The sequence below is a fragment of the Biomphalaria glabrata genome, chromosome 1 (genome assembly GCF_947242115.1).
Source record: "Biomphalaria glabrata chromosome 1, xgBioGlab47.1, whole genome shotgun sequence".
Taxonomy (NCBI): Eukaryota; Metazoa; Mollusca; class Gastropoda; family Planorbidae; genus Biomphalaria; species Biomphalaria glabrata.
The window spans coordinates 26,239,526-26,256,497 of NC_074711.1; the positions used below are offsets into that span (position 1 = coordinate 26,239,526).

The 16,972-nt window shown below is 36.4% G+C and overlaps 1 protein-coding gene across 2 annotated transcripts in view; it reads right to left on the reverse strand.

Moving 5' to 3' along the window:
- Positions 1 to 16,972, reverse strand: part of LOC106060787 (QRFP-like peptide receptor) — a 138,828-nt gene that overhangs the window by 60,263 nt on the left and 61,593 nt on the right. For both annotated transcript variants that reach the window (XM_056030202.1, XM_056030208.1), the window contains exon 3: positions 1,162 to 1,381. In XM_056030202.1, coding sequence (XP_055886177.1) covers positions 1,162 to 1,381 — 220 coding nt within the window. The remainder of the gene's footprint in view (positions 1 to 1,161; positions 1,382 to 16,972) is intronic.

Genomic DNA, 16,972 nt, shown 5'->3' on the forward strand with positions numbered 1-16,972 from the left:
GAGATACACGAGAGAGATACACGAGAGATACACGAGAGATACACGAGAGATATATATACACGAGAGATACACGAGAGATACACGAGAGATACACGAGAGAGATACACGAGAGATACACGAGAGATACACGAGAGCAATTTTTTGTCGAAATCATTTGTTTGCAAACGAAAGTGAAAGCATTCACACAAACCAAAGGAGAACTTTCAGTTGTGGTGTCTTCGGGGTACACGACAGAGGCAACTATTTTAAATGGGAAGTTTATTTTACTCCCAAATAGTAAAACATTAGATCTAGACACGTAGAAAATATTGCGACCATGAGAGTCTCGTTGTAAACCTTACTTAATCCAATTTTATTATAAGGTTATAAACTGCCACAAAACTGTGGCAGAAATACAAGTTTACAAAATATAGTGTCATGTACTTATGGTGAAAATATGGCACTATTAAAGTATTGATCTAAGATTCTAAGCAATATAATCCTATTTTACATTGTAAATCTTCATGCATATATTCATTTAAACACAGAAATGTTTCAATTAAAAAGCAATATCTCTGCAGCCATTATCTTGTTTGAAGTTGTAAGATTGACAATGTTGATGAATACTTCAGAAATGTGACCCGTTCTTCAAGATCTGTTTTCTTTGTACGCATGTTTAGAATGCGAGAATCGGCTGTGATTATATTCGAAATAAGATTGTGTTCATCTTCGATCACGACAAGTCTTCAGCATGTACAAAATGCCATTGTCTCTATACGGTGTATGTACATGTAGATCTTTAAGTTTTTATATATATTATAAGCCACTCTCAATGTTTTTTGTAGGAAGCTTTTTACGGGGGAATTAGACTGTGTATTATAAAGTTTTAATAATTAATGTTGCTCTACCTTCGAAACACTGTCTATAAAAAAGGAAACAGCTACCTGAAAAGAAAAGGCTTTTTGGTTGTACACTTATTTTATGATGTTAAAGAGATTGCCAAGAGAAAAGTTAAGTTAACCGTAGGCTTAAGAAACAGATGACCTTGACATCATCTGCCCTATAGACCGCAAGGTCTGAAATGGGAATTTTACATTGCAAAGAACATGTAAGCACAGTTAAATTCTAATGGTTTCAAGATAAAAGAAACACACACACACACAAATGTAATTGTCTACTCACACATGGCGTTTCCTAGCAACCACTTCTCGTGACAAATAAACTCAAGCATGGCGGACGGTTGGCAGATAACTAGAACCAGAAGGTCAGCCACTGATAAGTTCATCAGGCAAAGATTAGTGGCCGTCTTCATTTCGCGGACACAGATGACCACCAGGATGACCAGCAAGTTGCCCAGCGCACCAGTCAGGAAGACGAGAATATTGGCTGTCATGACCCAGACCTGGAAATAGAAATGTCACGTATCAATTTAATAAACCAAAGAATAATTTAAAATAAAGATATATACATTACATACGGGATAACAGACTGCAGGTATCGGAAATAGCCATGACAAACGTCAGTTAAGTAGCTTGACACCTCATAGGAAGTGATTTTGATTGGTTGAAGAAAATAATTTCATTGGTTAAGTGTCAAATTGAAAGTTAGAAAAGGCGCCATCGAGAACCTTCAGTCGGAATGTAAACTTTATACTAGGACGTACTTTAGTTTTGAGTTAGAATTTGTAGAGATCAGTCATGTATTTTATTAAATCTAGTAGTAAATTTGAATATTTTATTATTGAACTTTGAAACAAAGTTATTTAAGATAAGATATAGTGATTCCAAGTTTCGAATTAAAGTTCTGTATTTGATTTAAAAAGGATCTTCATTTTATTGAAGCTCTAAGCATTTAGATCTAGAGATATACATCTATAGAATCCGAAAGCAAAATAATGAAATCGGTAACTGTAGGCTTAAATGCTTTAAAAAAACACATTGGAAAGTAAATTGTATTATGTAAGTCGTTTATTAGTTTAATAATTTGCCATTATAATGGGCGATATTATGACCTCTGACGTTCAGTTCATTTGTATCACTACGCGATATAATGGTGCCACAAGTTACGGAAAAGTATGTCAAGACGTTTAAAGCATCTAGAGCGAACGATTTTATGTAAAAAATGTTTTGTAAACTCAAATTTGAAGGTTAATGTGCATCAAATAATGAAATAGACACTTATTTGTATTTTCGTGTCTAAAATAACAAAACAATGTTTTCTTGAATGAGAGCTTATTTAGATCTAGAGATTTTCATCTCTGCTGCACATGCGTGACCTCTCGGTTCTCATCATTTAGACACAGCATGTAAACATGGCCTAGATTTATAAGATACAATAATTTTATAGAGTTGGGCAACATTTTTTGTTTTAGGGTCTTAAGTTTGTTTTAGGGCTACAATACATACACTACGGTCTAAGTTAGTACCCAAGGAACATTTCTGCCAAGTTTTATCAAGATCGGTCAAACGGTTTGGATTTCTATACGGGGACATATATACATACATACATACATACATACATACGTACATACATACATACATAAACACACATACATACATACATACATACACATACATACGCCTCACATTCTACTTTATATATTAGATATCAGCAGAGTTTCTCTTCTCTTAAGCTTAAAACGATTTCCTACTACCAGGAGTTACTGGTTTAGATGCCAGTTGTTCACATTTGTCCCTTTAGTTCCGCCGGATCCGATATATGAGCACGTGAAGGCCAGGAGTTAGACTGGTGTTAGAGGCTAATTGAGACCCATACAATTGGAAGGATTTTATATGCAATGGAGTGTTTATATTTATTACCACTTAAGCAATAACAATTTTACAACGGAATACTTTGGAAGTCAGCCCCGAGGAAAAAAAACAAAAGCAGGTGATACACATGGCAGAACCGTTTTACTGTCAAAAAGATGTGAGCCGAAGCTCTAGATAGTCTAGGGATTAAGCATGATTGAACAAAGCGCTCTGTCTGGAAGAGGTCCAAGCTAATGTCCATATTTGACACTATTTTTTCCAATGGGTCGGACATTTTGGCCGAGCACACCTGGAACACCCGCCATTTTCCTATAATTTACCAAGCTAACCGTGCAGGATCTGCTATTGATGAAACGGTCCCACGAGGAACGACGCCTGGATTTTGACAAGGACGTGGAAGCTCTCTTACATCTCTGAGCTGTGCATTGAGAAGACTCTCGCACTCCCTTAGACACTCCCTAACCCTAACCGCTCCATCTAGCGATCGTTTCCAACTGAGTTCTGCGTTGAGGCTTGGCAGAGTACCCGCGCCCTGGCAGAACCGGCAATGTCGCTGATCGTTAACTGTACCGGCCTCTGCCGTTCTTTTGGACACAGCTGATGAGTGAACTGCTGTGTGGACGACATGAGTCTGACCAAAAGATAATGTCTTACGAAAGCATGCAGTTCTGTTTGTAACAGTATTAAGCACGCACATTGAATGCATGTTATGAAGTGTATGTTCTTGTTTCTGATCTAACCATGAGTAAGTGTTGGGCGGATGGTTTGGTTGTGTAGGCTGAATAAATTTTGATGAAATCACGATGTGGTATGTGTCTTGCGCATCTAGAGTTGCTTCTTGTGTGATGTCTCTTTTGTGCGCCATAATGGTTAGTGCGCTCTAGTTCCTAAGGTCGCGCTTTGTTGATGTCATTGCCTCTTTGCCTCTGTTGTGGTTGTGCTGATGGCGGATTTTTTGTTGGAGTTTTCTTTGGTGTTTTCTTTCCCCAGTATTGGGGACGCAGGCTTGGGACTCTTCCGAGTCAAGTCTGATTTGTAGGCTTTGTAATGGTATTTGACTATCGACCATGGCGTTTGGCGTTGTGGTGTGGGCGTTGCGAGCCCTGATTGACTGTGGCACTGAGATTAAGGTGTGCTATAGTCCTTTTGCATAGATTGTATATCTTGTAGTTGTCTATGTAAATGTTGCCAGTATTTATTCGTCATGTATGCCTCATCATATCATTACTTCCTTAAACCTTTTGTTTTGTTATATGCAATCTCCTTATTGACTAGTATATGTCACTATTTATAGTATTCGTTCTTTTGATACTCAGTTTATAACTTGATTGTTAGATTGGTAGGGGGTGCCAAGACAGATGAGCCACGGCTAAATTACAACCCCGACAGGAAGTTAATAGCCAACATTCTGGTGGGGACCCGGCATAAGAAGTCATACCCTAGACCTGTAAAACCCACCCTGACAGTATGTCGTTCTTAATAAATAGATGTGAGTTGAAGAAGTAAGAACGATTGAGAGCAGTGGCGTAGCTAGGGTGGGGGGAGGAGGGGGGAATTGGAAAATCCCCCCGGGCCCCACACTTGAGGTGTGTTACCAAATGAGTGTTTTTTACATTAAAAATAATTATTACGCAAAATGCAGGGGCCCCCAAAGAGGTCAAGCCCTGGGCTCCCAAACGATGGAAAATTCCTAGCTACGCCCCTGATTGAAAGACGTGAGACAATGTAGTTTTAGTGATTTAGATATTGTTAAAAGTTTCATTATTTCACAAGTGTTTCTACATTAAATGTTGATAGTTTGTATATTTATTAATAAAAATGTATTAGTTTTGATGAAAAGACGTTGTTTGTTTCTCCAGTTTATTTCTAGTTTTTAAGACTGTAATACATCTACATCGGTTTAGTTTTACTTGCTGTTTTGACATGGTATCAACAATAGACAAACATTTCTTTTTCAACAAAATGATTAAATAAATTTAATCTTTTACCCTGGTGTAGTTTCTCTTTTGGATATGTTTTCATTGTGTGACTATACTGACACAAAGGTGTCGCATTTAAATTAGTCTGTAAAGCTTCGTAATACTTAAAACAAAATTAATGTTACTATTGAAACATCTTTCACCCCGTAACTAAAATAGAGATAAACTCCAACTATCCCAGTTCAATCAGTTTAAAACCTTTCATCCGTACCCCAAGCATAGTGCTTGATCTATTGTCAGTAGCCTGGTGGCAGTGTTGAAATATTTAGCACGATAATAAGACCGTTTGAGTGAACACAAACACAGATGTAGATAGCCTTGATCTCGTGAGTAATTGCGCGAGTTTCAAACACGATATATGATTGTATGTATTGATTATAAACTGTGGCCATTCATCCAATGGACTGAAATGCACCGCGTCTAAATCTAAGGATTAAAGAATGTGTTTACGTTGACATTGTGCAAGCGAAACTAATCACGTGATAAAAATGCAGATTAACTTGTGATGGTTATGGAAGAACTCTTTTATGAATTAACAATCTTCTGATGAATTGGAAATGATTGCAGCTGCAAACGTTGACGCTCTGGGCACTCGACCTGGAGAGTTCTTTCAGATCTTTGAAAAATAACAACAGAAAATAAACACCCCAAACTAGACTGGTGGAGAGATGCCACCTTATAGTCACATATATCAATACCCTTCTGTGTTACTGCCTTGTTTAACATTCTGGTTTCTTGCGATGTTCACTTCCATGCTTCTTTAGTAAAGTTTAGATCTTCTTACATCAGCTGTAGTTATCCAATTACATAAAGATGTTCTATACAAGAAAGGGCATGGCATGGGCCGGTACAACTAAACAACAGTTTAGATCAGAATAAAAAAAAATGCAAGGATAGTTACGGAAGAATACTCATTTAATCAAGAATAATTTACCAATTGAAAGTTAGATTTAAAGAACATATGAAAATGCGTCTATTAAGATTAAAAAGAAGCTATTACAATTATATAAGTTAGCTTTTGAGAGCTCAAGTTTTAATAATTGTTAAACTTAAAGTATTAATTTGATTGAACACTTTGCATCATCCTATTTGGAATATTTAAACCGTAACGTTAATAGAAGCAGTGCAACCACAATAATACTCTACTTCACTTACAAGAAGCTATGAGTGAAGACATTAAGGCACTGCATTGTCCAACCTTGACTTAAAAAAAAAACAAATTTCAAAGAAACGAAGCAACATCGTGTGATTTTGTGTGATTTCGTGTGATTTCGTGTGATTTCGAGCAATACTTTTGATCCCAGATCACTAATAGACATCTAACCAAAACTTATATGAGGCTGTCAACATGACAGTGATACGCGGTCTCTTCTTTCACAAGAACGCTGTTCTACAGTCTAATAAGTTGTTATAAGTTGTTTTCATTATTTTGCTTTAGCTATAAAAGGGGGAGAGATGGTCCAGCTGAATATCGGGCAACAGATGCTTAATTGCCTTGTCGAAAACTTGATCCTCGAATACAATAATATAGACATATAGATCTAGATATTGGTATCTAATCAAATTAAAAAGAATATTTTACTTTTGAAGTTTTTAGAAGATTCTTTCACGATAGTCCTAATAGTACATTTACACCATACACATGTCTACGTTCAGAATTGAATAGTATAGTTTCTCTAGTTAAAAGAAGTGAAAGAGGTTATGGAATAGAGTTTGGTTTGGTATCTACCTTTTTTCTCTGCTAGTTGACATGTAAACACTGAGAATGACTTGTCAACAAAAAATAAATCTACTAACAGACCAATTTCTCTCACTGTATAGATTTATAGACTCCTCTGGACATTGTTAGTTAGTTAGTAGACCTCCCTAAATAATTGCACTTTGCAAAGATCATTATTGGGTTCTGGCTGGATTTGGCCAAATAAAACTAGCAAAAACGTTTTATCCTATTTTTAAACATTTTGCCGTTTGGTTATTCTGTTAAGACCAACGAGTTATTGTCTTTTTATTATTGACCTTCTTAGGACAGGGGCAATGGGAGGTGGTCTTGCAAGCGTAAACTTATCATAAATCGGAGTCACCTTTGGTGGAATCAATCTTGGAGCCCTAGATGCCTAATATTTAACATCCAGGTATTAGAGACATAGAAAAATGGGGTGAGAACCCCTGCACATTTATCCTCATTGGTCAGACGACGACGATAATAACTCTTAAATTGACACCGCGCACAAAGGCTTTGACTGCATAGGTCATTGTTAAACATGCAGGTCACAAGTCAGTTGACATGGTATTGTGTGCACTGATCCTCAGGGAGGGATCGAATTAAGAGGAGGCCCCGTCAATCTCCCCCCTTCCTTAAATCCGACCCTCCTCATCTTTAATCTTCGGAATCGAAGAAATGACGGAGAAATATATGTTTGCTTCCTCTAATCCTAAGATATAGAAAGTTACAAATGTTCCTTCAATTAAGAAAAAAATCATTCCTTCTCATTTCAATGTGTATTCATAAATTGGAAAAAAGAGGCCTAACCCAATCCTTCCATTGTGTTTTTTTTATTTTTTTTTTTTTGGGGGGGGGGGGCATTTACAGTAATTTACACACTAGCGTTATGAATGCAACAAATTTACCTCAATAAAAATGTTACGACATTTAACATGAAAAATATTTAAAATACTTTAAAAAAAAGATGATTCCTCCTTTAGAGAAGTTAAAAAGCGAGAGTTTTTGAAAAAGGAATATTTTTTTAGATCCGTGACCAGGTTCCACCCAAACATGTTTCATGAAGGCACGAGTTGAATAGATGTAGTGTAAAAATGAACAAAGTGCTTTGAAAGTACCAAGATTCCCTCCCTTGCCATGCTATTCCACTGAGCAGTACTTCCTCTCCCACTAAGACGTGGTTTCAATACAGTTTGAGATCATCATTCATTCGACCCACATTTTAAACATCATTTTAAACATAGATCAATTTGGGCGTACCAAAATTCATGTATTAAGAATGTCTCCTTGAACCAAACATTGAAAGCTCTCGATTTTAAAGTTACATTCTACGAATCTCTTTCTGTCTCTCCACTTAACTTTTAATACTAAAACATAACCACAAGACGACTAAAGCAGCTGCTAGTTCGAAGCGACGTCTACTTGACACTCAACCACCAGGCGGTATCCCGAGGTGTCCTACAACATCCTATTACATCCCACTGTGCCCAACGACGCCTTCTTAATCCCACTTCCTCTAAGAATAAAAAACAAATCAATCTAGAATGACATGGATGCAATTTTGGCTGCTCAACGTTCTGTCCTTGATGTTAACAACTGGGGCCGCTGTCCTCTCCTGCCTGCTCGTAAATTGGGGGCTGTTTGAAAATCAAGTTTTGCGATTAGAGGGCATGGGCTTCAGAAGTACACACAGTACACACACACACACAGCCCACACACACACACAGCACACACACTCACATATATACACACACCTACATTTAGACACTCTTACAAAACACCGAGAAACTGAAGAGCTAAAATAACAATCTTATCTTATATATGGATCAGTAATAGCCAAACGTCAACACCAACTCCCCAGCTGAGATCATACCGTTACCATAGAAGATGCATATATTTAAAAACAAATGTTTCATGACTAATGCTGTACATGACGTTTTAGAAACAACAACAACATAACAAACAGGACAATACATCAAGAAGATTGTCTAACTTTCTAGTGATCTCTCCATGTTTTATATTCACATATCGCCCACCTACATTTTTCATGATAATTAATTTTACAATAGTTAAGCACCTATGTTATAAGGCGTACCAGTATTATCGTTGCAATATTTTGATTCACTGTATTTAATATATTTCATCAATCCTAGTTTAATAATTGTGTGAGTCTATCTATGATATCTAGAAACAAGAGATACGTTTTTCTATGATATCTAGAAACAAGAGATACGTTTTTCTATGATAGCTCCAAACAAAAGATAAGTAAAGTATACGATTATTCAAGCAAGAGATAAGTTAAGTCTATCTATGTTATCTCCAAGCAAGAGATAAGTTTATCAATTATATATCCAAACTAGAGATTATCTATGATATCTCAAAACAAGAGAAAGTTTATCTATATCTCAAACAGATTTGTAGTTACAAGGGTATGACAGAGGAAGTCATAAAGGAACAGACCCACATGTCTGTGTAATATACAACAACAACAAGAATCTAGGCGAATTAATCAAGATAAATCATTAATTCTGTTTATTTACTTTTAATTTTACAACTATATCCTTATAAATCTTTTTTTTTTTTGGCCTACAATTCTTTTCTTAATCTGTGCATTTTTTAAAATCTTAATAAAATCAAAATTAAAAACTATAGCACCGATTTAATTTTTTAAAAAGTTTATATGTTTAGCGATTGAGTGGTTCAAATATTTCTATATTAAATAATGGAATAGAATTGTGTACATATCCTAGAAGTCAACAGATAACTTTTTGTTTGCTCTGAAGTCAGTGGCATAAGACCAAAGTAAACTGTGGAAGTAGTCATCTGATTGTAGCACTAATTCTCCCAAGTATCTCAACGTCAGGCAGTCGCTATTAGGTCCAAATTGAAAGATGCCATCCGGACCTCACGGATCTCTTCTCACCTATGCCCGTGCACGTCGCGTGGACTATTGTTTGCAAAGATTACGACATCTAGCGGAGACTGTTTTAGACCAGCGTGAGCTTAGAGGATTAGAGGGACACACATTAAAACCAACATAACTTCTCTTTCTTTTCTCTCTTTTACTTGACATTTCTCAATGTCTATTTCTCTGCCTCGCTCTCAAGCACTCTCTTTTTCTCATTCAATCGTTCTTTTTTCTTTCTCTCTTTCGCGTTCACTTCCGCTTTCTTTCCTAGTCATGTTATCTCCCTTCCTCCTTTCTTTATCTCTAGTTTTATTCACACCAGACTTTCTCTCGTGCATTCTCGCGCTGTTCCCTACCCTCTCATCAGCTGCCTCACTCTGTCGTTCTCCCTTTCTCTCCCCCCTCCAACAACAAGGCACGCACAAATCAAAGTTATCTCAACAATAACATTTTTGTTTGAATAAGAAAACGATGAGGCAGAGTTATTTCCCTTTGCTGTATGGGCTGAACATGGACTATCAAGTTGCTGAGAGGTCAATATTTGGGTTCTTCTCATTTGGTATTTCGATGTTCTTATACTTTGTATGTAATAGTGCAATGAGTTTAGATATATTAGAACATGAAATGCACTTCCCCATCAGCTTTCTTTCATTGCAAGCTAAAAAAGAAATGAATGAATAGGCAAGATACGAGAATCTTAGAATGTTCTATACCTAAAACAAGTTAGAATTATATTTTATTATACTACTAGCCTGACATTACCCGCGGCTTGTGGGTCTAAGTTTGTGTTTACTAATCTAGTGGATTGGATTTAGATGTATGTTAAACTTAGCTAATGATCCTTTCAAGTTTTTTTCTCTTTCGCTACGAAAATAAAATTAGTTTTGCGAAAATGGATTTACCCGGGGCCGATACATTTATATCTATTAAAAACGAAAAGAGCGATAGCTTTGTTAAATGAATGGGATTATATAGTAAACTATTGAACGAAATAATTTTTAGTACGCGATTCACGAATGAATATAGGCCTATCTCAACTCGGCTTCGCAGCTTTTGTAAACGAATGTAGTCTCTTACAAATAATGGGTTAGAAAACCAAATTTGAATGTTTATTTGATCAAAATATGAAATGAATGGACTATAATTAGTATGTTTATGTGCTTAAGTATAAAACTATCTGTGCGAAGAGAAGTTTTATGAATTAGAGTTTTAGATCTAGGGATGGGATTATAAAGTAAACAATTAAACGAATTAATTTTTAGTACGCGATTCATTACGGTATTGTCTAATGAAAGAATGTTCGTCAGGAAATCTGTAGTTACATATATAAAAAACTAATTAATGTAAAAAATGCTTTTGAAACACAAAATTGAAGGTTAATTTTATTATATGATGAAATCAAAGGATCTTCTTTTGTCAAAGTAAAAAGCTATCTGCGCAAGTGTATTTCTTAAAATTAGATCTAGGTCTGAATCCTTTCGATCTTTTCTCATGTCAACATTGTAGACATGGCCTAGATCCATAAAATACTATAGCTTTAATAGAGTCGGACAACTTTATTTTTTTTTAGGGTCTTAAGTTTGTTTTAGGGCTAAAATACATACACTAAGGTCTAAGTTGGTACCCAAGAAACATTCCTGCCAAGTTTTATCAAGATTGGTCAAGCGGTTTTGATTTCTATAAGTAACATACATACATACATACATACATACACCTCACATTCTACTTTATAATTTAGAAGAAGATGGCTAAAAGTTGTTGTTTTTTGACATTGATCAAAAGGAAAACAAAAAGATAATTCACGTCTTTCTGTCACTCGATTTCTCCTTCAACAAACATCCTATTTATCTACTTGAACTAGGATAGACAGTCCCGTGGTTTCATCAGAATCTATTCAGCCTACGCAACCAAACCATCCGCCCACCTTTACCCATGGTTACATCAGAAAGACTCCCATACAGTCCGTGTGATTGTCAAAAGAGCTGAGCCTGCTTGAACAAACCGTTCTGTCTGTAAAAGATCCAAGTCAATGCCTATGTAAAGCATTGCTATTTCCGACATATCTGGCACTCCGAGCGCATGGACTAGAATGCATGGCCGAAGGCCGAGTACACCAGAAACCTCCGCCATTTTCCTATGACGTACCAAGCTAACCGTGCTGGACTCGCCATTAGTGTAACGGTCCCTTGAGGAACGGCGCATGAGTTATCGACAGTGACATGAAGCTCTCAACTCCGCACCATGCAATGGGAAAGCTCTCGCATTCCCTTGGACACTCCCACAGGAATTTTGTTTTGCTATTCATTTAGCCTAATTACTTCCTCCAGTAATCGTTTCCACCCGGGTGCCACGTTGAGGCAGAATAGCATACACTCCTGAACAGTCACTAGTCCATTGACTTACGCTGTAGCCTGCTAGGACGGTTCGCGTAACCAAATCCCTCAGCAGCTGTCATTAGCAGAATATTGAAAGAGTGGCCGGTTCATTCTTTCACTTTGTCCAGCCATCTTTTCTCTAGACGACCTCGTGCTACCTCCAATGTATCTGAAAGGATGAATTTCGACATTGAATCTTACCATACGACCGAACCAGATGAGCTTTCGTCTTTTCAATGCATTTTAAAATTTCCTCCTTTTCACTAGCCAGAGTGATGACTTGTCAAAGTATCTGATACCCAGCAGCTTTTTGTAGCATCTACTCTGTAATGTTTGACGTCTTCTCTCAGTGCCCAACTTTCACAACCATAGAGAAGTAAGGCGACCACTAATGAAGAATACAGTTTTAATTTACTTGGAAGCTGATGTGACATTCAAAGTTGTCCACAACTACTCATGATGGAGGAGGCCAAGCGGAGGACGCCAAGCTCAAATGAGTAAATAAAGTAGTACAGTTCCTCTTTCAGACCTTACCATCTATGCAGTAGATGATGTAAAGGTCATGAAAATCAGAACAAAGAAAATTGAAAAAATGGATAATTGATAATAATTGGTTTAAACAGTTTACTAAAGCCTCTTATAAAATAATACTAGAACAATGTATTTAGTAATATACTAAATTAGATCTTAATATTGAATGTGAATACATTTTTAATCTCCAATTCTAGCCGTTTATGGACAATGATAAATTGGATATCTCTAGAATCCCACTTAATTAAATGTCACTAATTAGGCATGAAATGGCAATCATAATGTAAGAACGGCACACGCAGAAAGACGTGAAAGGCGGAATTCTGTTCTCCCTCATTGACTCTGACATCACACTCACGCACGCACATACGCTGATTGGGTAATGATATAAAAATAAGGGACAATTTAATTTAGCACTAGCCAGGCTGGAGGCAATAACTTTTTTTTTTATGTTACATCCGCTTTTTTTTCCTCTTTGTACCAGACATCATTTCAATTTTTATGACTTTGTTTTCCTGCGGCTTACATAAAAAAAAAACACCAAAAAAACCCAACAATTCCTAATAAAAATAAATTTTACGAAACGAGCTAATTTTTTATTCTCAGGGAATTCTAAAAGATTTATTTGCCTTAAAGTCAACTTGTGGAATCTATCTAGTTATAAAGTCATGGCAAAACAAAAAAAAACCTGATTCATTGAAAGTGTAGGGAAGTTTCATTGCGGTACCTGATTTTGTCTTCATCACAGCATTTCGCATTGTTGGCTTCCGTTGAAAGCAAAAGTTTGTTGGTTGAAATTTATTCTTTAGCAGCACGCGCTCACACGCACACACACACACACATATATAAACACATATATGAGAAAGAAAAAGGAATAAAATAAAAGAAGATAAGTTATTTTGCTATTTGGTATTTCCTCCATTCTAGGCTTGATGTCTTTAGCATACATGAAGTCGAGCGAAGGGAAGGAACTACTTTTGTCAACTGTTTGGCTTCATTAGAGCTAGTAAAAGAGTAATATACTCGTCTACAGTTTTCTATCGAGCCAATTAATAAAAAGGGTTTCTAGCTAGATTCAAGGCTTTGCTTTCAAAAAAAGGTCTATGGTGGGTTCATTGACGATTCGCTTGAGAAGAAGGAAGTTTGTACGTCGTGCTATATATAAACTTTCAAACACAGAAAGCAGGAAAATGAATGCAGCAATAACTTGTCAGGCTTGACTTGTAACTAACTTGAATTGTTTTACTCTTTTACAGACAGACGGTATGGACTCAATGCTTAGACAGCGTAGCTTTCTTCTTGATAGATGAGCCACTGGTCACTGAACTGGTCATTAGCTATGTGATAGATTGGATGTTTTGACGTACAAAGACTTACGTTGAAATTTGTGCTAGACCATTGGCAGCCCTTCCCATGCCATATGTTGATATTTTATGCTAGAAAATCGTCAACGAGTTTCATGGCTAGGTTTGATATAATCGCTAAAAAATTGGCTACTGATTTCATGCAGATTGTAATATTTTACACAAGACATTTTTTTCAGGGCAGGTTTAAATATTTCTACAAACTTTTTATGTTCATGTAATTATAAATATTTCTTGCTTTTATTATTTGAAAAGAAAAACGTATTATTGGTTAGTAGAATGGAATGAAATTAAACAAATTATTAGTTTATTAGATAATTCCTTAGAGAAAAAAAAAAGATTCAACATGACACAGAAACGATGGCTGTGTTTTAGTTGTCTAGAGACAAAAGAAAAACTGATTTTCTTTTAAAATATTTCAAAAAAAGTTAACTACGACATCCTAATAACAAATAAATTACGAATACAAAAAATATATTTTTTTTCAATTCATGCATCAAGAGTTCTTAATGGTACAAAAGAAATGCATGAAAAAGCCGTGGATGTGATTTACTTTAAACAAAATAATGAAATGCTTGTATGTTGCTTTTTGTGTGTTTACTAACAGAACTAAATGTTTATATGTATAAATACCACAAGACTTTAAAGATGCCACAGTTGCCCATCTATACCAGCATCGTCAATGTCTTTTCAAAAGCATGTTCTGAATTCAGCCTTACTATAAACAAAACAAGGTTACAAAGACAGTTTTTGTGGAAACACAAACTCAGAATCGGCCCCCGAAGTGGTCCACCCAGGCAGGTAAAAAGGCAGGTTTCAATAGTCTAAGAAAGAACATCAGAATGAAATTCTATCAAAGACAAATAACAGAGAAGAATGGAGAAAGAAGATTGACAGATCATGTGTGGTGTCCAAGCGGCCCAAAGGATTGGTGAAAATGAATGTGAATATAGATGTGAACCTGGCCTAACTGATGTCTTATAATGAATATCTAATTGTTTGTAATGGGTCACTTTCTTATTCAAAGCCCCAAGAAAGGAAAACATTCCGTAAAAAAAATCCTTTAGTTAAGTGTACAATCTGTATGCATGCATTGCAGATCGACCGATAATATGAAAAACTACTTATTAATAGTTCTTTTAAATTATGTACACTAAATTGATTTTTTCTCTTTAAAAACAAGTAAACATTTTTTTTTGTAAATCTAGTAGTTAGTATGACAGAACTGACATAACTTTGCAATACAAAGGTAATAAAAAAAATTTTGAGAAAAAAAAGCAAGACCAATAACTCTAGCTCCAGATGGGATAATCCGCCCAGAATGCAGCCGAAAATACCGGGCTCACATAGGTCTCACCAGCCACATGAGGAGGCACAAAACCCCAGTGCAAAGCCCTCAGCTCCCTGGAGGACAAAAGTGGTTGTCATCGAACCATGATGGACGAACTAATTATATGTATAACTGAATCTGTCACAAGTGCAAAGAAAAAAGTGTCCGTCACCGTGATCTTCTTTTCTTCATTCCCACAAACTTATAGAATAACTAGTAAATGATTATGTATTATCAAAACAGTGGTTCAAAAATCAATAAATAAATTGATCAGTAAATTAATTAATCGCACTGGTGTAAAAAAAAACTCAAATTACGTCTTGCTTTATTTCGACGTTTTCAATACATCTACTTTAAGTACGCACAAACCCTTTTGCTATTGCTATTGCTATTGATATTGTCAGTAAGTGTGAAGGTTAAGGATGAGTCACCTGATTACGAAGATCCCATTGCGAGACATGCATCATCCGCCTGGAGGTCTCTCTCTCTATTCTTATTATTCTTATTTCCCTTTTAGACCTTGCTATCTATAGGGCAGCTGATGTAAAGGTCTGTTTCTGTGATCCACGCATAACGAGGGTGTCATGTGGTGGGCACAATTAATTAACCGCCTTTATTTTTTCCCCAAGCAATCCATCATATCCAACAATACTCTACTGGATAAAGACATTAACAACAGGATAGACAAAGCAATGGCCACCATGTCACGGTTGCAGAAAAGAGTGTGGGACAACATATTGCTGACTAACAATACTAAAGCCCTAGTCTACTGGGCCTGTGTGTTGAGCACTTTTCTATACGGAAGTGAAACATGGTCAACCTACTCATGGCAGGAAAAAAAGCTGAATGTCTTCCACCTCCGATGCCTAAGGCGGATCTTTAAAATACGAAGGCAATAAAATAACCAATGAGGAAGTGCTACGGAGAGCAGGGTGCCAGGACATCCGCTCTGTCATCTGCAGCAGACTCATTGGCTGGCTTGGCCACGTTCATAGAATGTCAGTAGTTCTACTTCCACAATCCATTCTGTATGGCGATCTAATAGAAGGCAGAGAGCCGCTGGTCGCCCACTTTTACGGTATAAGGATGTATGCAAACGCGATATGAAGCTCTTCAAAATCGACACTAGCATCTGGGATAAAGTAGCATTGGATAGATCCACACGGAGAGAGAGCATAAAGGAAGAAACAGAAGCAGAAAGAAGGTTGAAAATGCAACGGCGCCTGGTGATTACATATGCCCAACCTTCGATCACAGCTTTGTATCAAGGATTGGCCTCGTTAGTCACACAAGAAGTTGCAAGAAGTCTCTCTAGACGTAAAATGCCACAGAATTTTTCCCCAAGCAATGCGCGGTACCCATTAGAGCTGAATTGGCTCAGAGACGCCCCAAAGGTCCTGAAATTAAAAACCACAGTCTTCAACAGGATTTGAAACCGGGATCCTCCGAAAGCCAAGCGTTTACCACTAAGACACCCCCCCCCCAGGCACCGAAATTTTTAGCATTGAAAAATCAATTCTAATTTCAAATTTTACTTTAGAAATGTAATCATCACATTTTTATTCACAATGTACTAAGTAGTTGCAATGAAGAATATAAATAAAATAGCAAAACAACTGCTTGTACAAGAATCAAACTAAGCTTATATGTGCGGACCCAATTTGTGGTGTCTCTTTGTTTTGCATCTTTTTGTCAACAACCACTAAGTTGTACAACATCATTAGAGTAGTAGCTGGTGATGTGCAGAAAGCCTTATCATGGAATGAATTATTCCTTAAAGTATTTTAACTACATGGTATTGAAGTGATTTGACTACATAGTATTTTATGTACATTTTACAAAATATAAGGTTCCTTATAATTCTACTATATAAAATATTTTATAAGATAAGTGAAAAAAATAAATCATACACAATGAAGACAAAACATGAATGTCATTTGTGGAGGAGAAGACGTCAAAACAAGTCTGATGATGCATACAGTACATTTATTATTTTATCATTACTACCTAGAATA